Source organism: Rhinolophus ferrumequinum, chromosome 11 (assembly GCF_004115265.2).
Source record: "Rhinolophus ferrumequinum isolate MPI-CBG mRhiFer1 chromosome 11, mRhiFer1_v1.p, whole genome shotgun sequence".
Classification (NCBI taxonomy): domain Eukaryota; kingdom Metazoa; phylum Chordata; class Mammalia; order Chiroptera; family Rhinolophidae; genus Rhinolophus; species Rhinolophus ferrumequinum.
In genome coordinates, this window is record NC_046294.1 from 1,945,122 (window position 1) to 1,971,469 (window position 26,348).

Below are 26,348 nucleotides of genomic sequence, written 5' to 3' on the forward strand. Positions count from 1 at the left end.
GCCTCCAGATCGTGAGTGCTGGCTTGTCACTGGAGCCCGGGTCACCAGCATGACCACTGCCAACGATTTCCTGACGTGGAAGGCCTGCAAAACCCTTGGAAGTCACTGTTTTCAAAGATTTAGGGCATCAAAGACCACAGGGTGACATGTCCAGGTGGCCAGCCAGCCAGCGGTTAGTACCTCCCCAGCATAAAACTCCTCCCCCAACCCTCGCACCCCCACCCCTGCTAGGCCTCTACCCAGGAGGTCCCAGAAAACCCTGCCCAGGAGGGAGGTAGGGCAATAAAAGGCCCCGAGAGGCTGAGGGATCCGGCACCCACGCCCAGGGCCTTTGCTGGCCAGGGCGGTAGCACCCTGCTCGGCGGGGAGCTTGGTGCGGGGGATGCCCCTTAGCTCCCCCGCATGCCTCCTGTACAGATAGAGCCGGGCCCAGGACTCCCGGTGCCAGGCCTGGCCTGGGCCGCGAGGGGCCGAGGGTCGTGCTGGCGGGGGCGCGGGTCCGGGGTCGGGGGTCTGGCCAGCTTTAATGCGCTGACAAAGCCTCATTTGCAGGTCAATGCGGCGGCACACTCGCCTCTCCCTTCGCCCGGCGCCCTTTGTCCGGCCGCGCCCGCTCCTCGCGCCAGATGGCCGCGGAAATGCTAATTTCGGGCGTCGGGTCCCCCGCCCACCACCACTACCCCGCTGCCCACCCCCCCTGCGTTTAATTGCGCCTTTGCAGATGGGCCGCGAGTGTGCGCTTCATGCAGATGCGCGCGGCCAGGCCGCTGCCCTCGACCCCGAGCCGTGGCCGGAGATGAGGGCCTGAGGTAGGGGTGGGGAGGGAGAGGGCGCCGGTCCCGCCCCCCAGCGCGCCTTGGGGCACGAGCGGGCACCCAGCGGGCCAGGCGCGGGAAGCGCGCTTTTCTCTTTTCATTTCTCCAAAATGGGATCTTAAGTGATTCTGAATGAAAACAAATTGGCCGCTTTCTTCTCCAAACAGACGTGCTAGAAGTGGTGGGGGCTGCGGGCACAGGGAGGGGCAGCTCTGGACGGTAGCGAGGCAAGTGGCAAGCCGGGCTGGTGGGAAGTGGCAAGGTGGGGGTTGTGGAATTGTCCAGGCCAGGCCCTGGCAACCCTGGCTGGAAACTCCGCCACCCAGCGGTCCTTGGGGGCGGCCTGGTAAGTCCTGGGGGGCTTGGGACCTCCTTTCACTGGAGCCAGGCTCCTAGGACACTCCCAGCAACCAGAACAGCCAGAATGCAGACAGATGCCCTTCCCCCAGTTTCAAGCCAGAAACAGATGCCCAGGCCTGGCTGGACACAGAGATGGGGCAGGTTATGGTGGGCACAACCTCTGGCGGTCTGCCCAGCCTCCTGCATTGTCTATCTCCAGCCCCAGCAGGAACTGGGCCCCCCCCATGGAGCCACTGGCCCGAGTGAGGGGCGATTCCGCATGCTGAGGTCCCCAGCCCTGCAGCACTGTGCCCCAAGCTGCTCAGGCCTGACCACACTGGGGTCCAGGAGTGGACAGTGTGAGTAGCAGGACTGGGCTCCGGAGAACATCTAGACAGAATGAATGAATGACTGGGAGAATGAATGAGTGAGAGAATAATCGAGATGGTCCCTGTGTGACCTTCTAGTATTTTTACCGCAAACTTACAAACCCTGTACGTTGGTGGTTGGTGGACGGCTCCACCACGAGCTGTGAAGTAGGGGAGAGGGCCAGTTTCTGGGCCAGCAAATATTTGGGACATGCAACTCAGGCTGAACGACCATTAGAAAGAAAAGGGACCCGCTTGTTCCTCAGATTTTCTGTTGAATTGTTGTAATCTCTCAGACAGAGGGCTGCCACACCTCAACAGGGTGACCCTTCGACAGAGCCTGAAGTCACACAAATGGTGAGCTGGTCCAGCTGCCACCAACCCAGTCCTGGCACCCAGACGCTGAGCCCTCTGCCTGGAGCGGCTTCCCGACCACCCTCTCCATTTGTACCTCCTCCTAGATGCTTCCTTCTCCAGGCTGCTCTTCCCGATGGTCCCAGGCCCCTCCCTCACCTGGTTTCTCAAACTGGCCCACACCCCAGCCAGGGCTCAGTGCTCCTCTGGGGACATCATGGGGCTCACATTCAGGCCAGGGCCGGAGGACCCAGCCACCCCTTGATGCTTGGCCTGCTGGCCATGGATCTGTGCCAGCCCCGTGACGAGCCACGGGCAGGGGAAGACTGGGGGGCCGGGGCAGCGCCAGGAGCAGCATGGAAGTTTCCATGGTCACGAGATGGAAACGTTTCCTATCAATGTGGAAATAACAGGTGCCCCCCTCAGACCGCCCGTTTCATTTCTTTCCAGGAAGCAGTTCAGACAGGATTTGTACATCCCTTTGAGACAAACATGGTTTGGTCCCAACCCCCTGGTGTCAGTTCATGAATCAGAGACTTCCATCTTCTCTTCCTGGGCAGCCTAGTGCCCCTCCACCCCACAAGGTGTCCTCACCGGGTCCCCTGTCTGTGCTCGTGTGCACTTTCCTTAGAGGGTCTGTGTCTGCCTCCTTTCTGCACTGCCGCTCCTCAACAACAGCGCCCCTAAACCTGCAACCCGGCGAGTTGGGCCTTTCTTCACACAATGACTAAGCCCTAAGCCGTCTTCTCCCAACGGCACCGTCACCAGCTGCTTGTGGCGCTGAAATCTTCCTCCCCAACATTTGCTGCTTTGTTTACCACACTCACACGATGGGTCTCTTAACCTCTCATCATGGTTAAATATTTTGAAATTAAAACAACATATGTATATATGTATGTATACATAGATTTACTCGAATGCTAAAAATACGTACTAAAGTATGTGCTTTAGGCCTAAAATGTAAACGTGGGTCCCCAAATTGTGTACAAACCCAAACTGCCATCCATGGTTTTCTCCAGGGTGCGGGGAGGGGGGCGGGGGTGGAGAATCTATCTGGGGGAACTTTTACTTTCTTTTTGTATCCATTTCTGTATTGTTTGCATTTTTCTTTTTACAGTGAGTATATGATGTTTCTACAATCAGGAGGAAATATAAGGCTATTTTCATTTTAGGAATTAAAAAAGAAATGAAAAGCACCATTGGTTTGCCAATCACGTGACCTGAGGGCGTGGCAAGTATGCTGCAAACTGGCCCCGGGGGTGGGGGAGCCCCAGCCCTGCACAAGGGCCCAGCGGCAGGACCACCTTACACGAGGGGCTGCCTCAGGATGGAGTCCTGGGGGCACTTCAGTAACTAAAGCCCCTTGGACAGAGGCCAAGGCAGGCCCACTTCGTGCCAAATTCCACTGGGGCCTACTCTCAGTTCCAGCAAAATTCCAAAGTATATTGTTGTTATCGTTATTATTTTGCAATTACGTGACATTTTTTAAATGCCTGGAGTGTTTTTTCAGCCATTTTTATTAGCTCCTTCTCACTCTGTCTGCAAGACCCGTCAGCATTTTACTTTCCATGAAGCAAGCCAGCCAAGGCTCAGAGAGGGCCAAAAACGTGTCTGGGTCACACAGCATTAGAGTGGCGGGGTGAGAATAGATGTTAATGTCGGGCTCTGGCCTCAGGTCATCCTGTGGATAGGAATTTGTTAGGGTGGGGGGGGTGGAGGGATTTGGAAAAGAGAAGGAAAAGCAGGAATGTGATAAGAGAGGAAAAAAGGAAAGCCAGAGTCAGGAACAAGAGACACAAATAAGGAGACGTGATTCTGAGGGGTATGGGGCTTAGCAAAATGGCCACTCAAAGGCCCTGGTAGGGGGCTTGTGCCCTCAAGGTGGCTCTGCCAGCCCGTCTCCCTGTACCCCTGGGCCAGAGCCGGGTCTCAAGGAGCCTGGGACCTCAATTTTCAGTGTGTGTGTGTGTGTGTGTGTGTGTGTGTGCGGGGGAAGGCTGGGGGTGAGACAGCATCCATTTCTGGACTCCCATCCTCCCAGGAGACTATCCAGCCTGGAGGGGAGGGGGATGGGCCTGGAAGGATAGGGTCCCCAGATGCTACCGGAGGCCTCTCTGAAATGTGGGAGGCCCAGGAGCCTGCATTACTCATGAACCTTAGTCACCACGCCGACCCCAGCCTCACCCGCACACCGAACCAGGGCTGCGCAAGGCAGTTCACCAGTGGGCAGCCCAGGTGGCAGGGCAGGGGGCCCAAGCTGGAAGGCCAGTGTCAGGGGCTGACTCAGATGCTGGGGTCCTAACACCCAGCACCTCAGAACGTGGCTGTATTTGGACATCGCACCTTTAAAGATGTCATTCTGTTGAAATGAGGTCACCGGGGTGGGCCGCACCCAGTAAGACCGGCGTCCTTGTAAGAAGAGGAGGTCAGGACCCAGACACGCACAGAGGGACGACCGTGTGGGGACACAGGGAGGAGACGGCCGTCTACACGCCCAGGAGAGAGACCTCAGAACCAGCCCTGCCAACACCTGGCTCTCGGACTCCAGCCTCCAGGACCGGGAGAGAATAAATTGTTTAAGCCACCTGGACTGTGGGACTTTGTTACAGCAGCCACAGCAAACTCATAGGGCAGCGTTCACCCCACCCCTGTTCAACAGAGGGCAAGACACCCTGTCCAGACCCACACAGCCAGGGTGGAGAGAGAGACCACGCCCCAGACCTCCAGACCAGCAGAAACTCCCACCCATGCCCGGCTGTGGGGACGGAGTCCCAGAGAGCAGTTTCCAGGCTCTCGGCCTCACGTGGAAAGGTGCGGGCTCGCACTAGTCCATCAGCTGTGACTAGTTGGCCATCAGCTGTAACCAGTGAGCCATTGGCCACTGATATAAATGATGTGGCCGAGCTAGCAAGTGGATTGCAGTTAGCAAGGAGAGGGTTGGTTGCAGAGAAAACAGGTGGCGGATTGTACATCGTGTGGAGCCTGCTACCTGTGTCTCCAACCAGCCGCCAGCGAGACTATAGTGGTATGACTCCCCCATCCATGGCTCGGTTGGTGTTCCTTTTTGGCCTCGCCATGTCCTGCCTTCTTATGCAGGGAGCCGGAGCTGAGACCCCGCCTGACACCAGCTCCGAGACCTCCTCTGACCGAGTGCCGTAAGCTGCCTCCCAACTAGCTTCAGTTAGAAGCGTGGTCCCAACACCTAGGGACACGTGGTGAACGTGGGAGTCCCTCAAAATGCCATCCTCCAAGGCCAAGACAAAACAGCCATGTGCAGAGCGGTTGGCATTGTGCCCTCATGCTAATTGGGGACAGTGATTTGGATGTGGCTGGCTGGGGTGGATGGGGAGGCTGGGTGCCCTGGAGAATGAGGGCCTGCCTGGAGGACGCTGGGCCTCCCTCCCACTCACCGGGCCTTCATTAAGCGCCTCATCCAGTCCAGCTGGAGTCAGCTGATTAGCCCATTCTAGTGGCACCGGGAGTCCCCCGTATCTCTTTTTCCACCGGCACATGTTCAATTAAATTTTGCTTTTGTGCCAGAGAGGCTTCTGATGTGAGCGTTTCTGGGGAGTTTTTCCATGTTTCTTTATGTCCTCGAAACCAAAGTCAGTCACCACGTCTCAGAAAACAACCTCCTGGTTTGGAGCGGGTAAGAGGAAAGAAAAACACAAGGCAAAACAAAAGCAGAAGAAACAAAAGGGAGAGCACTGGCGGCCTTTGTGCAGATTCCTCCCGCGAGGGGACAATTCACTCCCAGTGAACCCATTCCATTGTGCCTCTCGTTGGGCAGAAATGCAAATCCCCCCTCGTCCTTTGATTCAAATATTTAAATTTTCAAATATATATGCTGCGACAATTGAGTGGCAGCTGACCTCACTTATTTTCACAGAAGAAATGCGGAAGCCATGGGCGGCAGTGGCCCCCACAGGCTTGGGGGGCGGGGAATAATCCTTTTATTCATACATTTGGCTTAAAAGAATAACAAGGAGAAAAAGCTGGAACATAATTGCACTGCATGGAAAACAGAAAGATTTTCTCTCTCTCTAACAAGACTTCTTTACCCTTCCTCAAAGAATGGAGGCTCAAGGCCGGAGGCTTTTTTCCTGGTAAAGAAATCAGGACTGCTTTCCTTCCGCTGTTGTCCCCACCCCCATCCCCCAAGGGATTTTCCTAGTGAGTTGGCTGCCACTCGCTCACTCACTCACTCACTCACTCATTCATTCATTCATTCGTTCGTTCAGTAAACTCCAGTGGAAGATCTGCTGTCCCCACAGCCCAGCTGGGCTCTGGCTGGGCCATTGTAACCAGACACCCCCAACTGCAGCTTCTTTCTAGAGCCTTCCTTGGGGCAAAGTGGAGCCTTGATGCCCTCACGAAGCCATCCCCTGGCCCTTGGAGGCGCCAGAGAACACAATGAGCCATCAATGCGCGTGGGGTTCCCTTTGCACCTCCCTGGGCCCCCAGAGCACCTGAGACGCAGGCGCCTGAGCACCGAGGGGAGGGGCCAGCGTCTGCCACAGTCGCTGTTGCCACGTCCTGCTCCTGGGTCTGGAACTCCCAGAGGACCCCTGCCCAGCCCATCAACAGGGCTGGTCTTTAATATTTAAAGAGCTCTCCCGGACATTTCAAGAACTCCCCGACACGATTTTCTGTGATGCGTGTGCTGTCGGGACATCTGTCTTCTGTACCTAATAAAGTCGCCCGATTCAGAATGAACTCCTCAGCATGGCTTTGAATCCGGGCTCACATATGGTTGGTAATTAGCTATCTCTTGGAGTTAAATGATTTTTTTTTTCTCGCCCGTTCGCATCTATAATAGACGCGAACAGAGTTGTGATTGTTCCCTGTTGCGGGACATTCTGCGCCTGAATGAGCGGGGGCTGCTGTGCCCACGAGGATTTGCCATATGGTTGCGCGGAGCCGGGAAGAATGGGCCCCTGTGTGTGCACCCGGGACGCGGCGCGGGCCGTGCCAGCCGGGCGGAGCCGGGTGCCCGACGGCGCGAGAGAAGCGGGCGCCACGGCCGCGGGCACACGGTCGGGGTGCGGGGTTCCCGCGGGCGGGGCAGGCAGGTAGTGCCCAGGGATGGACGCCGCGCGCACAAGGCCTGCTCCCCGCCGACAGGCGCACGGAGGTCGCGCGGAAGGACGCACCGACGGGTGGGCGCAGGCGGACGGATGGCCCGCGCGCCCCGGGCCCTCGCGCCCGTGCAGGCCGCAGCGGGGGCCGGCACTGCGGCGGCAGCAGCCCCTTTGTGAGGCCGACGAGACAATGGGCGGCCCGAAGAGGCACCTGCTCGGCTGAAAGGCCCATAAATCGCCGCCGCGTCCAGCTGCCTTCCCGCCCCTCCCCGCGGACCGGCGAACCCAGCGCGGCCATGCCCGGAGGGGGAGGCTCCCGCCCGCCGGCCGCCCCGAGTCCGCCGTCAGGCGGGTAGGGCCGCGGGGCACCGCCGCGTGCTCCCACCCGCCCCTGCGCTGCCGCCTGCGCGCCCCGCCCGGCGGGAACCCACCCTTGTCTCCCACCGTAGAGTCTTGGGCGCAGGGTGGCTGTCCCCTTGGGGGCCAGCACCCTCTCACACTGTCCGTCCTGCAGGGCACCCACGCACCCAGCGGTGCTCTCTCGGGCTTGCCTCGGAACCAGATTCTTGAACTTTTGAACTGCAGTTGTTATTGTGGCTGCTGTTAGAATGTTGGGAGCGGAGGAGAATGCCCTGCCAGGAGCCCCAGGTTCCCCACTGCTCCCCCAGGGCCTGGGAGAAGCAACCCCGCAGCACCCCCTCGTTTTTGGGCACTGCCCCATTTTGCTAAACAAGGCCTAGCCCAGTGGGGGACTTGATTGCCCCTGAAAGCAGGACCCAACACCCTGCCCATCCTGGGTGCCAGGCCCAGGACGACCTGCACTTCCTATCCATGTGCCCTTTCAGAAGCTGCGCTGAGGCCTCCAGCTGGAAAGGACACACTCTCTGTATCTCCCCAGATGTTATTTTAAGCTCCCTCCTTGGAGGGTGGAAGCCATGGCGAGACAGGCAGGAAGTGGTCAAGAGCTACGGCAGGGGCTGTAATGCCACGTGGGATGGGCCCAGAGGTGAGGAAGACTCTCCTTGGGGTGCAGCCCACAGAGTCAGGAGCAGGGTCCTGCTCCAGTCAGCCAACTGCAAGTGGGCACTGGAGCTAGGCCGCGCGACCTGAATAGAGGGCAGGGGTGGTGCCTGGCCATAGACAGGGTGCTGAGGCCAGCTCTTCCCTCCATGGCAGCATCCTCTCGGTTGGCCAGACAGCCTGCCTCTCTCTATGGAGAGAGCTGGACTCAGGCTCCTGGATGTGTTCTTAGCACCGAACTGTTCTCAGGTATCTTCAAGTGTTGGCACATAGATTCACGTGCGGTTTTCCTCCGGGAAAGGGCATTCAGCTACTGGGTCTTTGGCAAGGCGTTGGTGACCTGCAGTGTGCACCCAGCGAACCCCACATCCCTGGGCCTGGAGACACTGGCTGAGATAGCCTGGCCTCTAAATGCTGCTCAAGGTGCCAGGCAGCGGGGCACATCTGGAGGGCTCCGAGCCTGCCCCTTGGCTCTCCTGGTTGCAGAGAGGTACACACTCCCTCCCACCCCCAGGTCCCTGGCTCCCGCTTTTAAGTAATTATGTTTATTTTGAGGATCTAGTGCCATCTCTTATCACCCCCCTTCCCTCCCCTAATAAAGGGCCAGCATTTTCCCCACTCCCTCTCCTTTCCCTGACATATTAGAAGAATGTTTTTCCACTTCCTTTGATGTCTTTTACAAGTTGCATCTCATTTCCTGCCTGGGCATTTCTGACCTCGAGTGACTTCTACCAGCCAGGCTGCGTGGCTGCATCTCCTCCTCAGTGCCCCGCCCAGACGCCAGTGCTCGTTCCTCCCTGTGCAGCGGCCCAGCCAACTCAATTTCCTCCCACCTTCCCCACCTTCTCCCCGGGCCTCCAAGGGGGCAGCCCCGTCTGGCCTCAGACCGAGTTTCCCAAGGAAGGCTCCTGGCTGGGAGGCCCCATCTCCCCATGGAAACTTGCAGAGAAACTTCACCCAGACCTGGGTTCTTTATTTTTCTGTTACTCTTTGGGCAGGCAGGTTTTGTTCATTTTGCTTCCACGGTGGAGTGAGCAGGGTGGAAGGTGTGAGGGGAGTGTGGGGAGCTGGGGGCGTCCGGCACCTTGAGCACACAGAAGCCTCTCCCAGGGTAGGAGCGCTGGGGGGGGCTGTTGGGGTCTGCTCCCTAAGCCTGGCTCCAGGAGACCCCAAAGCGGCAGGTATAAAACTGAGAAAGAAAACCCCTGAAATGAACCATCAAAATGACAACAAAACTAGAAAAAACAAAGGAAAGTCATTCGACAGAATTCAAATGGTGTTTCTTTCTCTTCCCCCTTCTCTCTCCCTCTCTCCCTCCCTCCCTCCGTCTTTCCCTCCCTCCCTCCTTCGTCTTCTTTCTTTCTTTCTTTCTTTCTTTCTTTCTTTCTTTCTTTCTTTCTTTCTTTCTTTCTTTCTTTCTTTCTTTCTTTTCTTTTCTCTCTGTCTTTCGTTTTTGTTCAGGCACATGCTTCTGGGCTTAAAGCACCATCAGAAGCTATGAAAGTATGTTCAGTGCATGCTGAGAACTGGGTGCTGGGACCCAGGACACCAGCTCCTGCCCCTTTGGGGTATAATAGGCCACAAAAGGATCTCCCAGCACAGGGCTGAGGGAGGTTTGCACAGAAAACAGAGGACACAGACACTTGCCTTTGTAAAAGGGGTTGAGCTAGGTGACGTGCCTAGGGGTCGTCCCTGCCCACTGAGAGTGCTCTCTGGGAGAGAGTCAGGGTGCAGCAGGACCCCTCACCCAAGGAAGCCTCAGTCAGTGGACACCAGGTGACAGGTAGTCACTTGCAGCCTCTGTAGACCAGGTTCCACCCACAACCCTCAGGCTTCAGGCTCTGCTGTTGGCCATGTGTGCCTTTCCAGGCCTGAGAATGCAGGGGCTGGGAGAGAAACCCCATGTGACCATCAGAACAAAAAGCCCCCAGAGCCCCTGGGTGGGTGGCTGCTTCCCACCGACCTATCAATTAAGGCCTTCCAAGCCTGAGTCCAGGAGGGCCTGGTGGGGGGGCAGGGCCCGCCCTAGACGACAGTGTCTGTTGGGGACAGATTTCAAACCACCGACGGTTTCATGGACCCAAAGAACATTGGAGCTAGACAGGCCCTCAGAGACTCTCTGTTCAGAGAGGAGAAATCGTGGCTCAGAGAGGGGAGGTGGGCATCAGACCCCAGCAAGGAGGGGAAGTCCCGAATAAATGGGAGACAGTCAGGAAGACATCCTGCCGTGACCCTCCTCCAACTGCCCCCTCGCCAGGTGGGACTGGTACAAACCCCCTGTGTGTTTGCCACGTCAGCCATGAGCCCCTGCCACGGGCCCCAGTACCACCGATGACAGCCTCATCCCCACTCTAAGAGCCCCTTGGAGGCGAGGTCACTGGACGCAGCCTCAGACCCTCACACCTGGGAAGTTGCTGCAGGCAGGTGGCAGTTTCCAAGGACAGAAGCTGATTTGTGCTCCTGCACAGACCACAAAGGTGACCCCATGTGCCCCTCTGACCAGTCAGGACCACTGAGCAGCCAGTTCCCTCTGACATGCCCTCCGCTGTCTGCACGTGATGGTTGGCATGTGTGACATTTGTATTACCATGGCAGTCACTAAAAGTGGACCAATGGCTCAGAAAAGCATATAGACTTGCTGGGACTCCAGGGCGAGCGTGGAATGTCCTCTACACGCAGGCACTGTCCACCAAGCAGGGCCAGCCCAAAGAGCAGCCAGGAAGTAGTGAGGCCCTCTGGGTGCCAGTGAGGCAAACAGGACATTGCTGGACTGGTCCCCTGTCCAGGGTCTCAGGAAACTTGGCGTGCCAGTGGCATGAGGTTGGCAATGGTTTTGTGTCATTTTCAAACACAGCACAGGGCCTGCCATGAACCCCAACAGCGTCCTTCTAGAATAAAGGGAAGGAACACTTTTTGGGTCAAAGCTGACGGACGCTGCCCTGAAGACGAGGGAGGAACGGCGGCTGCCTCGCCCGGTGGGTCCACGTGGCACTTGCAGAAACGATGCCGGGTCCACTTGCAAGGATGGATTTGCCAGTGGAAGGACTCAGAGTCTGGGAATCGCTTTAAAAAGACACTGAGTAAAAGTTGGGGGAGGGAAACAAATGGACAAGATCAGAAAAGATCTTAACGAATGTTGACGCTGGCTGCTGAGCGCGTGGAACTCAGGGCACTGCCCTATTAATTTCGTGTTTGTTTGCCAGTTCCCATAAGAATTTCTTTAAAGGAGGTACAAGGGATACTGTTACTATTGCTGAAAAATTATAAAACCAGCTACAAAGTTAACAAAAGAGAGAAATGACATACAAATATGTATATGTGTGTATATGTGTAATACACACACATACGATAAAAGAAGGCAGGCTGGGCTGCTGGCAGCGTGCCCTATCAGGTGTTGCCATGGCGCCGTCTCAGTGGCCTTGGGAGGGGGGGTCCATGCACTCATGTACACGTGCCCGCGGCGCTGCCTCTCGCCTGGACCCAGCTCTGATGTCTGAGCAGGAAGCCGCACCTGGTGTTTGGTCACTTCAAACACGAGAAGTGCTGAGTGACCTTCCTTTCTGTTTATTCCTGAAAATCCATGCTAAAGGACAACAATTTGGTTTTTAATTTAGGAAACAACTGTTTTGTGAGTCCTGAAGGAAAGCGCCGGGAACGTGCTGGGCACTGCCAGGAAGGGTACGTGCCCAGACGGCTGCAAGCTCCTTGGAGCAGCAGCGTGGGTCCCCTCCCTTGGATCGTGGTGGTCTTCGCAGCCCTGGACTTCCCAGGCTAGGCTGTTAGAGACCTTGCTGCTCCTAGGGTTGCTTGAACAGAACCTGTGCTTGGGAACCCAGCTGCCATGCTGTGAGGAAGCCCAAGCCGCCCCTTGGAGAAGCCACAGGAGGAGGACCTGAGGCCCCAGCGGGCACTTCCTCAGTCTGCTGAGTCACATTGGAAGACCATCCCCCGACCCTGACCAAACCAGCCTGACTGACACCCCCTCAAGCAGAGCAAAGCTCCCCACCAGCGCTTCCCAGATTCCTGACTCCTAGCGTCACAGGTATAAACAACACTGTTGTTCTAAAACCACAAAACACAGGGACCAGTTTTACTTGGCAAGAGCCCGTTGGGACGGATGGATGACGTTCTCCTGCGGATGGAAGGAAGTAGCGGATGCTGGCACTCACCTGACTTTACCCCCAGCATTGAGTAATACAGCTGGGGTCGTGATCGGGAGGGGTGGTGAACACACACAGCCCCTCCACACTGAAGGGCCCACACCTGACGGCTTTCGGGTGCTGGCTAAGATCAAAGCATTTTTTCCTGATGCCACTAAGGCCACGAGAGGCCATTTTTTCCCCTTATTTCAAGAAGCATATCCCCGTGACATAATCATTATCTTGACTACCCCTAAAACACTCACTTCAGGACCTAAACCACACCAGTTTTAAATTTCAGAATCAGCCATTGCCCAACCATGCACACACTGCTCAGTCGAGACTGTGACCCACTCCTAAATCTTGACAATTTTCCCCCTTCATCAAAGACGGACACAAGATGAGTTACTGGACGTGTGTGTGTTTGCGTCTGTGTCCGTGTGTGTCTGTCGGTGTCGGCATGTGCGTGCGTGTCTGTGTGTCCATGTGTCTCTGCGTACGTGCCGTGTGTGTCCGTGTGTGTGTTTGTGTCGGCATGCCCACGTGTGTGCGTATGCATGAGTTGCCCCGGGGGCCTCTCTCCTGCCCGCCCCTGTGGAGTGGAGGAGCAGGGTGGGAAGAGGGCGGAGCTGAGCTATGACGCAGATGAGACAAAGGTCTCAGCCAGGACCTCGGGGGCCCGGACCCGGCACGGTCCCTCAGAGTTGTCTGCTCAAGACAAGGAGCCAGGCGTTGTCCCCCAAACCCTCTATCCCTGGACGTGGGTCATCTATGGTTACGGAGAAAACTCCTTGGAGCCCTCAGCTGCCAGCCCTCCTGCGGTGGGAGTCAGTGCCCCATCCCCGTGCCTGGGCCTGGGCCGTGGCATGTGGAAAACAGGCAGACGTGACTGCATGGGATCTCATCCGTGTGGAAGTCTGTCACCAGTCTGTGCCCCAGGACGACTGACCCCTATGGTGACGATGAGCCTACGGCCACCACACCCAGTGGTGCGGTCAGAAGCTGGGTCACTGTCCCAATGGCCATGCAGAACTGTTGTCCCGCCCATGGTCTCCCAGGCTTGTGTGTCCCACCTGCAGCTCCTCGCCCACTGCTCTCTGCCTCGCCCACTGGACATTTTTTAAAGCACGTACAAACAGGACAGCAGAACAGGCCACCAGGACACGGGACCCAGCCACTTGCTGAAAATCTCTGCCGCCCAGCCGTTAAATGTGACAGGCCTGTACTTAGCACTTGGGGGACACGGAACATAGTTCTCGGGGAGGGGTCCATCATTCCTGGACATGTGTCCTAGTTGCCAGAACAATGTGCTTTGATTCCTGGAAACCTGAAGCAGTGAGTTGGGATGTTCAGAGAAGGTGTCTCTGTCAGCTTGGTTGACTTTTAGCTGCATAACAAAAAGCACTGTGCCTTACAGCAGAATTTGTCACTCAGTATGACAGTCCCATTGTGGTGGACAGTCCCAGCCCTGGTGGCTGGGTTCCACTGCATGTAGGTGGGAGGAGCGGCCCCTATCGGGAGCCTGCTGGCCTCACAGTAGAGGGACAAAAGGGTGGCACCATACACCGGCTCGTGCAGCTTCTGTTCAGCAGTGGCGTATGTCACACCAATCACATTTCAGTGGCCAGAGCAAGTCATGTGGCCAACTCTGATATCAACAGGCAGGAGATAGATACAGAATCCTCCCACAGAGCAAGGCAGCAACTATTTAGACAATAACACAATCCTCACAGAGCCAGCTGGACCAGGGACTGACCAAGCGTGGCCTAAGCCACCGTCGGCAGTGCTCCATTTTAATTATGCTTGTCTTGGTGTCTAAATTGTAATGAGCTTCATTTATGTCTGAAATTCACCTAAAAACTGGTGGTCGGTGTGGTACACACAAGAGAAAAGTTTGCAAACTAATGTGTGGACACGAACTCTCACTCATGGCTCAGGGGATGCCGAATGGTGAGGCCACGCGTGTGGTTTCCAACGAAGCTCCCTGTACTTACTCCTCAGACGACCCGGGGCACGCTTCTTGGGGTGAATTACCCAGAGGAGTTGAGAACGGATGCCCATGCCAAAAGCTGTACAGCTGTCGCCATAACTGCCCACACTTGGGGGCAACCCAGATGCCCTCTGGCAGGTGATGGCTGAGAAAACTGCGACATCCAGACCGTGGAATATTATTCAGCGCTGAAGACAAATGAGCTCTCAAGCCCTGAAAAGACACAGAGGAAATGCGTATCACTAATTAAAAGAAGCCAATCTGAAAAGACCACAAACGGTATGGTTCCAACTAGGTGACATTCTGGAAAAGGGAAAACTACGGAGACAGCGAAAAGATCAGGGGTTGTCCAGGGGGTGGGACAAAATATAGACTTAGATAATAATAATGTATTTATTTATTTACTTAAGAAACAGTCCTCTTGAGACAGTATTGGTGAACGCAGCCGGGGCTGCAGTCTGTCTGGGTATTTTGCCGGTGAGTGACCCTAGGCCACGTGCTTTGGGTCCCTGAGCCTCGCTATCCCCACCTGTAACATGGAGTGCTGATGCCTCATTGGCAGGACTCTTGCAAAAACTAAGCATGTGTCCTGGTGTCCCCAGGGTCCAGGTGAGAGTAGAAATCCGGGCAGGTGTAGCCTGCATTACAATTTATGTCCAAAAGAAACGGCTTTGACCCTTTGCTCTCCCCTTCTCTGGGAAGGCTTCCCAGAGAATGGACCAGAACCAGACACCTCACAGGCCTCCCTGCCTGCTTTCCCATACCCCCGCCCTGATCCAGTCCATCCGCAAGTCCCCCCAGATCTCCCTCCCAATTATATCTCACACTCTCCCCACCCCCACCTCCTGCTCCAGCCCCCAGGGCCCACTAGCCCATGAATATTCCAGACCTCAGGGCCTTTGCACAGGCTGTTCCCTCTGCCTGAAACCATCTTCTCCCAGTTAATCCTCCTGGCTCCCACCCCTCAGCCAAGCACAGATGTCACCTGCTGGGAGGCTGGAAGGGGGCTTCCTGGACTGGCCTGCTCTGAACAATAAATAGGCCCCTGGCCTCGGCTCAGCTTTTTACTCCAAACCCTTATCACCTTGGCTATAGCTCATTTACCAGGTTTTTTTGTGTCACATCCCACTATAGAGGCAGCTCCTGCTGACAGAGAATCGTGTCCATTTCATTCACTACTGGGTCTCTGGTGCCCAGAGCAGCGTCTGGCATGCGGGAAGCACTTGAATATTTGCCAAACTGGTACCTCAGCCTGAATGGCTACAGGGGCCTCTAACTGGCCCTCATTTGTCCCTCCACCCAGCAGCCTCAGGGTGTTTATAAGCCCCCTCAGCTTCTGTCACCCCTGCGTCAATGCCTCCAGGGCCCCCACACCTGCAGATAAAATCCAACCTTTGGCCCTAGCCCATCAGACTGAGGGAAGGTCCAGGAGACCAGAGGGAGATGACAGGGAGTGGGGTGGGGAGGTCCAGCAGACACACCCCAAAAGGTCCTCTTACACTGAATAATGTTTAATCCATGTGCAGGCCCAATCCTCACCCCCAGGCCCAGCCAGCCAAGGGCCAGGGCCACACCAGGGGCTGTCCCCAAGCAGCCCCCTGGTCACCACTCTCCCACCCCGTAGTCTGGCTCGACACTCACCCTGCTTCCCTCTCAGCCTCTGTCCTCACTCAGCTCCAGGCTCCAGGTTCCGTCCCACATTTGCACATTCTGTCATCTCCTACCGTCACTTCCCTCTACACCCAGCTGGAGTACTGTGCCCACCACTGCCCAGGGCAGTCCCTTCTCAGCCTCTGCCTGGCTGTCACCGCTTTGTCGGTTAATAGGTTAAAGGCTCTCTATTTTGCCTTGCCAGCTTGGCCCATGGGAAGCTGCCATCTCTATGGAGCCTAGCACCGTGCCTGGCATATAGCACGTGCTCAGTAAAGGAAATCATCATCGTAGCCCCTAAGGTTCACTGCAGCCTACTGTGTGTGCCAGGCACTGCATTCCGTGTGCACACAAGAAATCACACCCCTTACACAGTACTGGGGCCTGGCTCCCCCCAACCCCCCACGTGTCCAGCCTCCAAGGGACAGGATACTGCAATGATTGGGGCTCTGGAGCCTGGCAGCTCTGGTCCAAAGTCCCTCGTCCCTGCCAAGGTCAGTGGCTTGTCCTTGGGTAGGTAATTCCCTGCCTCAGTTTCCTCGTTAGACATAGGTGGAAGATGGTGGGGCCATATTGGTAGGATCTGATTGAGGATGAATCGTGCTCAGCACTTGTCTGGCGCAGAGAAAGGACCCAGTGCTGGAAGCGATTATGTCCCCTGTCATGGTTGTGACTGGCATTATCATTATCAGGGATCCCCAGTGGAGCTGGCGTCAGACTGTGACAGAGGGCAGACCCACCCCATGTTCGTGCCATCTGTCAGGTGCCTTGGGCTCGTGCAAGCCTGGGGACCAAGAGGAAAGGGCCTGTCCTGATGGCAGGGCACGCCCAGATGAGCAAAGAGCTTTGCAATGGTGCCGTGAGATGCTATTATTTCCATGATTATCCTCATACAGGACATCAAAGGCAGGAAACTGAGGCCCACAGAGGGAAAGAAGGCCTTGCCCAGGGCCATATGTGCCCAGGGTCACACGTGAGATTCAAAATCCAATGCTTTTTCCCAATGGAGGATGACCTCTTGGTATCCCCTGCCAGCTGCTGCCCTGGGGACAGATATCTGAGAAACACTAGTGGTCACCTTCTCGTCCATCCGTAGCCTTCAGAGTTTTGGAGAAAGCACCCTTGAAAGAAACCTAGAGCTGGGAGGCAGGTGGCCTCACACCACCAGCTTCCTGGCCTGGGGACCAGGGCTGTGAGCCCCAGAGCTGGGCAGGACCCTGGCCGCCTAGCCCGCAGGAGAAGGCCTGTGCAGCCATCGTGTTTGGGGACTGTGAGGTGCCCACCCCTCCATATTCTGTCATCAGTACAATTTTTAATTTAGGTAGAGTGCCTGCAGACTCCCTCTCCAGCTCAACTGCCATCCTCCCTGTCAGCCAAAGTGTGCTTCGGCCTGGTCACCCAAGGGGTCTGAGGGAGGCCCCCTCCCCAGAGGAGAAGTTTGAAGGCTGAAGCCAGGTCTACACAGGGCTGATTCCAGGGTTATGACCAGGCGGATGCAGAGCTGAAGGGGGCAGAGGCCCCACAAGCTCACTGGGGCGGGGGGCCTTTCTCAGCATCTGGCCCCAGCTGGGCCTTGGGGCCAGGCCCCATCTCCCTCCTCCCAGGCCCTTTCAGGCAATTGGGGGAAGTTAACTACACGTCCACACGCATCTCAAAAATTGAGGCCTGAGCCATGGGGGACATCAGCTCCAAACTGGGAACTTAATAAAAGACACCACCGGTTCTCCAAGGCACCAGCAAAAATACTGTTAGCCATCGGTTTGGGCTATTGTATGTCACCCTTTCCATTGTAAGCCATCATTTCCAGAGGTTTATAGGTTAGCTATAAAAAAATGTTAAGTCTTTTTTGACTAAAAGGAAGCACTTTGAAACCAGAAGGCTGGTGGGTGCGCAGGGTGGACCCAGCTTGGAGTTCTTCCACAGAAGCGGCGAGCCCAGCTCCCCACCCCCACCACACGCTGGGCGCTTCCCTGTTCTCCACTCCCCACTCCCCGCAGGCCTTCAGGCTGCCCCTCCCCCAGTGCGGCTCTCGAGAAAGCCATGAACACATCAGGGGTCCTAGGCCCCAACCCGAGTGGCAGCAGCCCAGGGAGGCCGCGGACCCTGGAGCATTTAGGGTCCATTTTGTGCAAGTCCCCAGTGCACTTCAGCCAAGTGGGGGGCGGCGGTAGGTTGGTGTTGGCCCACCCACTGCAGGTGCCCCCCTGAGCCCCATCTTGGCTCATCCCTGCGGTGTGGGTGTTTGTCTTGGAGTATGGGGTATGGCACAGGGGGAGGGTGTGTGTGTGACAAATGCAGATCCAGGGCGGGGCCGCTCATCCCTACAGTAGGGGCCTGCAGCAGGTGGGTGTGGGCCAGCCCTGAGAAGACGAAGTCCCTCTGTTTGGGGTTGCCCCTTGTGTCCCATACTATCTCCCTAACTTTCGGGGTGCCGGGGGAAGCTGGAGTCAGTACAAGCACACAAAGCTGAGTTGCAGCATTTTTCGGCCTCTTTATTTAGAACCCGGCGGACGAGGGGCCGGGGCAGTGGTGCAGACGGCTCAGGAACCATTTTAACAGATTTGTCTTCAAGTTTAAAATAATCATAATAATAAAAGAGACAGCGAAAGCGCGAAGAGACTGCAAGCTAGATGGGCTGGGACGGCAGCTGCGGCTGGTGGGCGACCCCCCCCAGAGTCCGCTATAAAAATAAATTTACATTTGTGGATAACCAGATGCGGGTGACGTGCCTTTGGCATAACCAATAACCGAGCTATCGCGTGGCAGAGCGGCCCACGCCTCGACATAAATAGAAAATATAAGTTAGTATAACTTTTTAAACTTTTTGTACAAATATACATGTTTTTTTCTTTTTTCCTTTTTTTTTTTCTTTTTTCATTTTTTTGCACTGAGTTTCAGCAGAGATTAAACATTTTATATAAATGACTCTTAAAGCTTTACACCTTGGGACCAGTGTACTCTTCGTGCAGAATACATTTAGATATAAAAGACGTTATTAATACATTGCACAGTTTTCAAACTTTTAAACACAAAACCGAACGCTGCTCCGTGGCAGCTGCCGCCGGTTGCTGCTACATGGACGGTCCCAGCCGAGGCCCAGCGCTCCTCTCCTGTCCGCTGCCCAGCGGGCTCCCTCAGGGCTCTTTGGGCGCGAGGCTGCGGGAGAGAGGTGCAGTGAGCGGGACAAGACAGTGACGGAGAGGACCCCGTGGGGCGGACCCCCCCCCCGCGTGCCCCCGCCACCACACTCACCTCATCGCAGCCGCTTGCGCGGGGTTTGCTCCGCGGAGCCGACAGCTGGAGCGCCGCCAGGCGCGGTGCATCCCGCGGGGACCTCGTTGGACGACTTGGCCTCGGGCGCGGGTCTCTTGCGCTTGGCAAAGAAATCTGCGGGCGACAGCGCGCGCAGCTGGTCAGGGCTGGGCGGGCCGGGGAACCCAAGAGGGACCTGGCCGCGGTGGGGGCGCCGTCCCCGCCCGCGCCAAGGTCCGCGGCGGGTCAGCTTTGTTTACGTCGCCGCGCAATGTGCTGTGTAAGCATTTCCCCTTGTCCCGCGGCCAAGCCCCCCGGGGCTGCCGCGCACTTAACCCCCTCCGCGCCGCGATTGCCTCACCGGGACGCGCCGGGGGAGGGGCTCCAGTGGCCCAGGCGAGGACCGCACTCTGAGGGGGCCAGAGTGCGCCCTCGCATCCCTCCCGCTCCAGCCCGCGGCTGGCGAGCACAACAGGGCGGGGACCGGGTGCGGGCGCAGCCGCGCCCTGTGCGCTGCGGGCCCTTTAATGCCACGGGAGGAGGCGGGGACCAAGTGAGGCCCCCGAGGGCCGGGGAGCCCGGCCAGCCGGACAAAGCAGGGCCGGGCCGGGGCGGGGCCGCGCGGGACTCACCGGAGATGAGAGGCCCGGGCAGCTTCTTGATCGCGGCGCCCCCGGCGGCGGCGCTGGTGGCAGCGGCGGCGCTGGTGGCGGCGGTGCCCGGCGCGGGGCGCCCAGAGACCCCTGAGTGCGGCGGCTCAGCAAGGGGCTCTTGGTTGCGCGGCGGCGGGCCCGCCTCCTGCTCAGCGCTCTCCGGCGGCGCCGCGGCTGGAGCCGGGGCGGGAGCCGCGGCCGAGCCACTGGACGGCGACGCCGGCGCCTCCCCCAGGCCGTCGAGGGGCTCCTCGGCCGGCGGCCCGGGGGGCGGGCTAGCGCCCGCGCCGTCCGGGCGGGGCCGAGGCGCCAGGAGCAGGCGGCAGCGCCCCACCTGCACCGTCTCGCGGTAGAAGGCGGGCACCGATTCGCTGTCCACCTCGGTCCACTGCAGGCGCCCGGGGCCCGGCAGCGGCATATCCTGCTGGAAGTTGTAGTCCCAGCGGCGCTGGTCCTCGGCGGTCAGCTCCGCGAGGCGCATCTGCAGCTCGCGGCTCAGCTCCTCGTGGTCCACGGGCCCGAAGAGGCTGCGGCAGGCGCTGGAGCGCACTAACGGAGGAAAGGTGCGGCGGGAGACCAGGCGCTCCATTGCCGATGCGCTGCAGAGACACACGTCGGACGTGGCCAAGGGGTGCGCGTGCCCGGGACGCGGGACAAGAGAGGAGTGGGGAGGACAGGAGAGGAGAGGGGAGGGCGGAGGCCCGGCGCAAGTGAAACCCCGCGCAGTCGGAGTCTGCATTTGCAAAGGGACAAGGCGGGAGGCTGGGCGCAGCAGCTACCTGGCTGTCGAGCGGTGGACGGCTCTTGCGTCTCGCTCGCTGTGTCGTCCGGCCGGCGGCCGCGCCCCCTCAGTGCCTGTCCTCGCTCGCTCGGCTGGCTCTAGCCTGGCTGGCATCCACCGAGCGCAGAGCACTTGGCCTGTGGAACGCCCAGCCCTCGCGCGCCCCTTTATACGCGAGGGTCCCACCCCCCAGCCCCCCTTGCTCCCCCCCCACCCCCGGTTCGCGGGCCCCGCCGCGATTAGCATAAGTAGTATTTTCAGTTTCAACAACACGGCCGGGATTGGCGGCCGCGCACTGCCCCCGCCCCGCCAGCGGCCCGGCCCCCGCGCGCCTCCCATTGGCCGCGAGCACACACCCACCCGAGGGCGGGCGGGGCAAGCGGGCCGATTGGCGGGGCGCGGGCGGCGCCGAGCGGGGCGGGGCCAGAGTTAAAGGGCGCTGCGGGCGGTAACGTGACACCGTTGTGCCCCGCCCCCTCGCCCCACTTCCCCCCCACCCGCTCCCGCCCCCGGCGGGCTCCTTTGTCTGCAGGCGGGGGCTGCGCGGCGGTGGCGGCGCGGGTGCCCCCCCTCGGCCGGCGCGCCCTCCCTGGTGCTGCGGACGACAGCCTCCGGCGGGCCCGGCGTCCGGCCAGGACCGACTTGCCCCTCGAGGGCGCCCAGCCCGCCGCCAGCGCTCGCCATTGGGCCTCCCGCGCCAGCTGACGGGGCTTTAACCCGCCTCAGCTAGTTCTTCCCTGGCTGGAGCGAGACGGGGTCTTCGGCTGCCCCCGCGCGGCCTGCTGCTCCCAGGGCTAGTGTCCTGGTAGGGTTCCGCGCACCTGGAGCCCTAACACACCTGCTGGCCCTAAGGCCCTCGAGCGGAAGGGGGTAGGGAGAGGGAAGGTCAGCTCCAGTCTTTCCCCCAGGCTGCGGTGAAGTGGCAGGCTCCGGGAGAGCTGGCCCCTCAGTTCCCGTTGGAGCCCCGGTCTGAAGCCTGGAGCTCTTGGGGCCCTTCCGTCCCTGCCCAGCGGCTGGGAAACAGGCTGAGCCCATCCTGGCCCATATCCATCATGTTACCGACCGGGTGTCCAGCACCCCTCAGACTTGGGCCAGGCCACTCCAGGCTGAGTAGGGCCACACCAGGCAGCGGGTCTGACTGCCCAGGCTGCCTGGGGTATTGGACAGGGCCCTGGAGGCTTCTCCCTTGGGGTGAGTCTGGCCCCACCCCGCCTAGGACCTTGACTGGGTTTGCTGATCCTCTGGGCCAGCCTTGTCCCTTGTCCCTTGTCCCCTGGGGAGCACCCACCACCACCATGGGGAGGAGCAGCAGCCCAGGCAGCCCTGCTCTTGCTACTGTAGGAAACGCACCTCTCCTCCACCATACTGGAAGACTAGCACTCCCTCAGTTGTGCCCTATAAATACTGTTGGTGTTTGGGGAAGGACACCCCTAAGAATGCCAGGACATGCAAACCAGAGGGCCCTACCACAGTGTCAGAGATGGGGAGGCCAGCCCAGAAAGGGGAGGACCCGCCAGGGCCTGTGCCCGTTCTCCCCCACACGGCGTTCCTTGGTACAACCCCTTGTCCTCTCCAGTGGCCATCCCAGCCAGGACAGGCCACAGGACACCATGACTTCCTGCTGCTTTCCCTTTGGTCTGGCCTGTTGGGCTGGGAGCAGAGGATCCGGCAGAGCCCTGAGCTCTGGACCCCAGGTAAGCCCGTGAGCCCATCGAGGAGAGAAGTAAGGCCAACCCAACCCCAACCAGCCTGCCTCCCTGGAGGGTCAGGTGGGTTTGCAGGACCCCTGGGGGTAGATAGTACACTGATAACATGCAGATGTGTCCTGAATGAGGATGGGGGAGGCAAGGTTCGCAGTGAGGTGACGAACAGGAGAGGGTACCAACCCAGGTGAGGGACAGGTGGGGTGCCACTTTGGGCTCTTGATAGCAGAACCAAAGGCAATTTTGGGGGTGTTGATTTCTTTATTATCTGTGCACTATTCCAATTTCCCACAACATACGGATACTGCAATCCTGTATCTTCAGGAAAACAGAGACACTGACAAGGCTCCCCAGGCCCATGGACCTCTTGGGCAGGGCGGATATCACCTGGCCTGGGGTTAGGAGGCAGGACCTTCCTGGCCCTGGTGCCACGGCCGTACCAGCCTTCCCTGTGTGCACAGGGCCACAAGCAGTGACCACAAAATCTGGAACCACATGAACTCCAGAATCTCCCGAGAGATCAGGATGCTCTGGACCTCCCCCAGTGCAGACTCGGGCTCCAGGCCATGTCCCCTCCATGAGAAGGGAAGCCACCCCGCTCCCAGCCCTGCTCTGGACACCCAGGGGACCCTGTGCCCTCCTCCCTGGCAGGGATTGCTCTGTGGTATGAGCATCTGTCTGCCCTGTGCCACCTAAGGGCAGGGGACCTATTGTGCGCTTAATAAATGAGCAAAAGCTGACCCTGCACCAAACCTCCATGTGACCCTACCTATGTGTGGATGGGCTGGGGAGAACCATCCCCACTGCCTGTGGTGCTCACTCAAACACCTCCATGAGTGCCAGCTAGTTCAGGCAGGTGAATCCCAGCCCTCCCACCCGCCCCCAACAGTGACAAACCCAGCAGCATGTGACACTGAGTCCTGTCTCCAAGGATTGCTAGCGGCATGTCCTATATGCCTCATGTCACACAGTGTGGCAGTTGCTGGACCTCACCTGTTTTACAGGGAAAGGAGCTGCAAGGGCCACACACCTGGGAAGGAGCAGGGTTCAGATCCGACTCTCCTCCTCCAGTTGCCTGGCTTCCTACTTTTATTTCTCCAGGGGCCATGGGGCCACCTCTTCTCTAAGTCTCGTTAGGACAGGGAGGTGACCTTCTCTAAGTCTGTGACCATGAATTTGATCAAGGATGGTAACCACCAACTTACTAAACTTGCTGATCCTCAGGAATGGAGCTGGGTCCCTCCCCCTCCAGCCAGGGACAGAGCTGGGGGAGGACAGCCAGGGGCTGGGGCCTGGGAGGCCCAGTTCACCACCCCTAGGGGTCTGAAGCAAGCAAACATCTGTCTGGATACTACGAAGCCCTACTTTTGTAATTAAAAATATATACGAAGGAAGAAAGGAAACAAAAGGAACAATGTTTGTACTCTGTGTTGCTGCAAACAGCAGAACCGTGGAGGGGTGCTGGCCCCCAGGACCAGCAAGGATAGGCCCCTGGGCTTCCATAGCACCCCACATCCTGTATGTCTGGAGGCGGGGGAGCCTGTTTGTGGGGGTGTCATAAGCACCTAGCCCCCTCTGTCATCTTGCATGTATATCTCATAATATTGACACCATCCAAAGGAGTAAACTCTGCATTCACCAAGCCGCCTCCTTGTCTTCTGAGCACAAGGCCCAATTCCCGGCCCTTTTGCAGTGGGTGGGGCCATGCCACCAGCTGGGGCCACAAAACGTGAGCAGAAGTCCCTGCACCACTTCCAGGCTGGCCTTCAAAACCAACCAGTCCTCTCCCCTCCGCCTCTGCTGGCCAGATGGGGATCCAGGGAGGGACCCCTGGGGACAGCAGAGCCTCTAGGTAGCAGAAGCTCTGAATGACCATGCAGAGTACAGCCACCAGTGCCCTCTGCACACCACCTGGCTGTGATGGAAATGAGAAACAAACTTTTATTGCGTCTTAATCCGCTAGAATTTCGGGATTGTCGGCTACAGACACCACTTACTCCCATGTGTGAGTGACACGGGCGTTTTCCAGATGGGGAAACGGAGGTATAGGAAGGTTAAAGAACCCCGTTAACCCGCACCCAGCTTTCGTGGGGTTTAGTTCTTCCCCAACGCCCCGTAATGGGTGGATATTGGGGCTCCTTTCACCGCTGAGGACACTGCGGTTGTGATCGCAAACACTCGCGGGAGAGGCGGAGCCCAGCAGGCCGCGCGGTGCCGTCCCCGGCCGCATGCTGCCCCCTGGTGGCCGACTTCCGCACCAGCGCCTCGGCTGCCCCAAATCTCTCTTCTCCTGGGGAGCCGCTTGGAGCTGCTTCTGGAAGCCCACTGGGCCAGTCTGTGTGCCGGAGTGCACCCCTTTCAGTGCTCCCAGAAACCCCTCAAGGGCTGTCTGTGTCGGCGCCCCTCCCGGCAGCCTCCCTGACGCTATCCAGGGCGGTGCCCCTTCTGAGGAGGCCGCAGGAATAACGCAAACCCTAACAAGCAGCCACCTCATGCTTGCCCTGCGTGGGGGCTCCTTGCCCCATTGATCCTTCCAAGAACCCACCGAGTGAGGCATTTTGATGCCCGTTTTGCAAGGGAGGAATCTGAGGCTCGGAGAAGTTAAGCAACCTGCCTGAGATCACCCAGCACTCAGTAGCAGCCGATTTGTGCCTTTCCCCTAGTCCTAAACTTCTCCCCCAGACTTCTGCAGGGGCTGGTAGGCACGAAAGCAGGAGAGGAAGTCAAGGGTCCCAGGTTTACCCTCCCCTGACACCCCACAAGCCCTGGAGCTATGGGTAGGCATCTGGGGTGTGGGGGGGTACGGCCCTGCTAGGGATGTCTGACCCCTCGAGTGCATCCCACCCAGAAGGTGACCAAGCTCCCACCTGGCTCTCTACCTTCCCCTGTGCCACTCGCACTCCATTAGGGCAAAGCCCTCACTGCCTCATCCAACTCCCCCAACATTCGAGGGGTGCCCACACGTCCCTGGAAGGGCCACCCCTTTGGCTTCCAGCCGTATCCCCCAGCAGCGGCCCTTCAACAAAGGCCCTGGACAGGCCTGGCGAGACCCCTGGGGAGACCACGGCTTTCTGAGCCTCCCCTTCTCCTCCATAAGATGGGGCCTGGAGGCCCGGAGGGTGTGGGGAGTTAGTTACAGATTAACTAGCTAGCCCCCAGCGACAGGCGGCGCGGCCGGCTCTGCGCCCGCGCAGAGGGGGGGCTTTCCGGCGCCTTGGCGGGGGCCCAGCTTGGGCGCAGCCAAAACGTTCCTCCCGCACCAAGTTCCCGCGCTCTGCTCGCCCCGCCCCGGCCCCCCCAGGACAGGCTGTTCTCGCGGCGGCTGCCAGGCACGTCCTCTGCAGGTGCCGGCCTCCCTCCGGTGACGCGTCCACATGCCGCGCAGCGCAATTCGAAAGCTCCGATTACAGGGAGTGCCTTGTGCGCGGGGTCCCGGGCCGGGGTCTTCACGCCCCAGGAAAAGGCGGGAAGGGCGGGGCGGCCCTGGGGGAGGGGCGGCAGAGCAGGGAACAGCCCTGGACGTGAGAGCTGCGCCGCCCTTCTTCCTAACGCCCAGGGGCTGCTTCCTCTCGTGTTCTCAAGCAGGCGGACCCCTTGTCCCAGCTGGCCCCGTACTTTTCTGGTTTCAGCACTGAACGTCCTCTAGCCAAACCCTCCCAGGACTGGGGAGGGGATCCCGGGTAGGGGACAGGCATGGAGGAGGGTCCCAGGGCTGTATGGGAACCTGTCTCAGACATCTCTGTGGCCAGCTCTGAGTCCCACCAGGCCTCCCTCCCGCCCCACCTGCAGGACACAGACTGTAGGTCCAGAGGCCAGTGGCTCACTTTGCCAGGGAAGTGGTAAGAAAAAGGAATCTGGGGTGATCAGATGCCTCCTTCCCGAATCTCAGGTCCACTGTGACCTCTGACTTCTTGTCTAGTCTTCTTGGGCTAATGGGGACCCCTAGGAGTCAGCATCTTCTGCCCACGGGGTACATCAGGGCCCCCACCTCCCACTTGGCTTCCAACACCCCCACATGGTGTTCAGAGAAGCCAGAAATGCCAGGAAGGAGGGGTGAGGGTCCCCTCCGCACCCCACATCCTTCCCCCATAGCAGGGACCTGGCCCTGCAGTTACCAGAGGAACAAGAGTCAGGAGCCCCTGTGCCTCAAGGAGGGACTTCATTTTGGAATTAGTTGAGCACCTACTACGCAGCACACGCTAG

At 58.6% G+C, this 26,348-nt stretch overlaps 1 protein-coding gene across 1 annotated transcript; it reads right to left on the reverse strand.

Annotated features, from left to right (window-relative positions):
* Positions 1-18,223: 18,223 nt before the first annotated feature.
* Positions 18,224-20,604, reverse strand: CDKN1C (cyclin dependent kinase inhibitor 1C). Its single transcript, XM_033119102.1, has 4 exons — positions 20,441-20,604; positions 19,641-20,260; positions 19,009-19,143; positions 18,224-18,912 (listed from the first exon to the last, which is right to left on the reverse strand). The coding sequence occupies exons 1-3, from the start codon at positions 20,554-20,556 to the stop codon at positions 19,010-19,012; spliced, it is 870 nt and encodes a 289-aa protein (XP_032974993.1). The 5' UTR covers positions 20,557-20,604; the 3' UTR covers positions 18,224-18,912; position 19,009.
* Between the last annotated feature and the right edge of the window lie 5,744 nt (positions 20,605-26,348).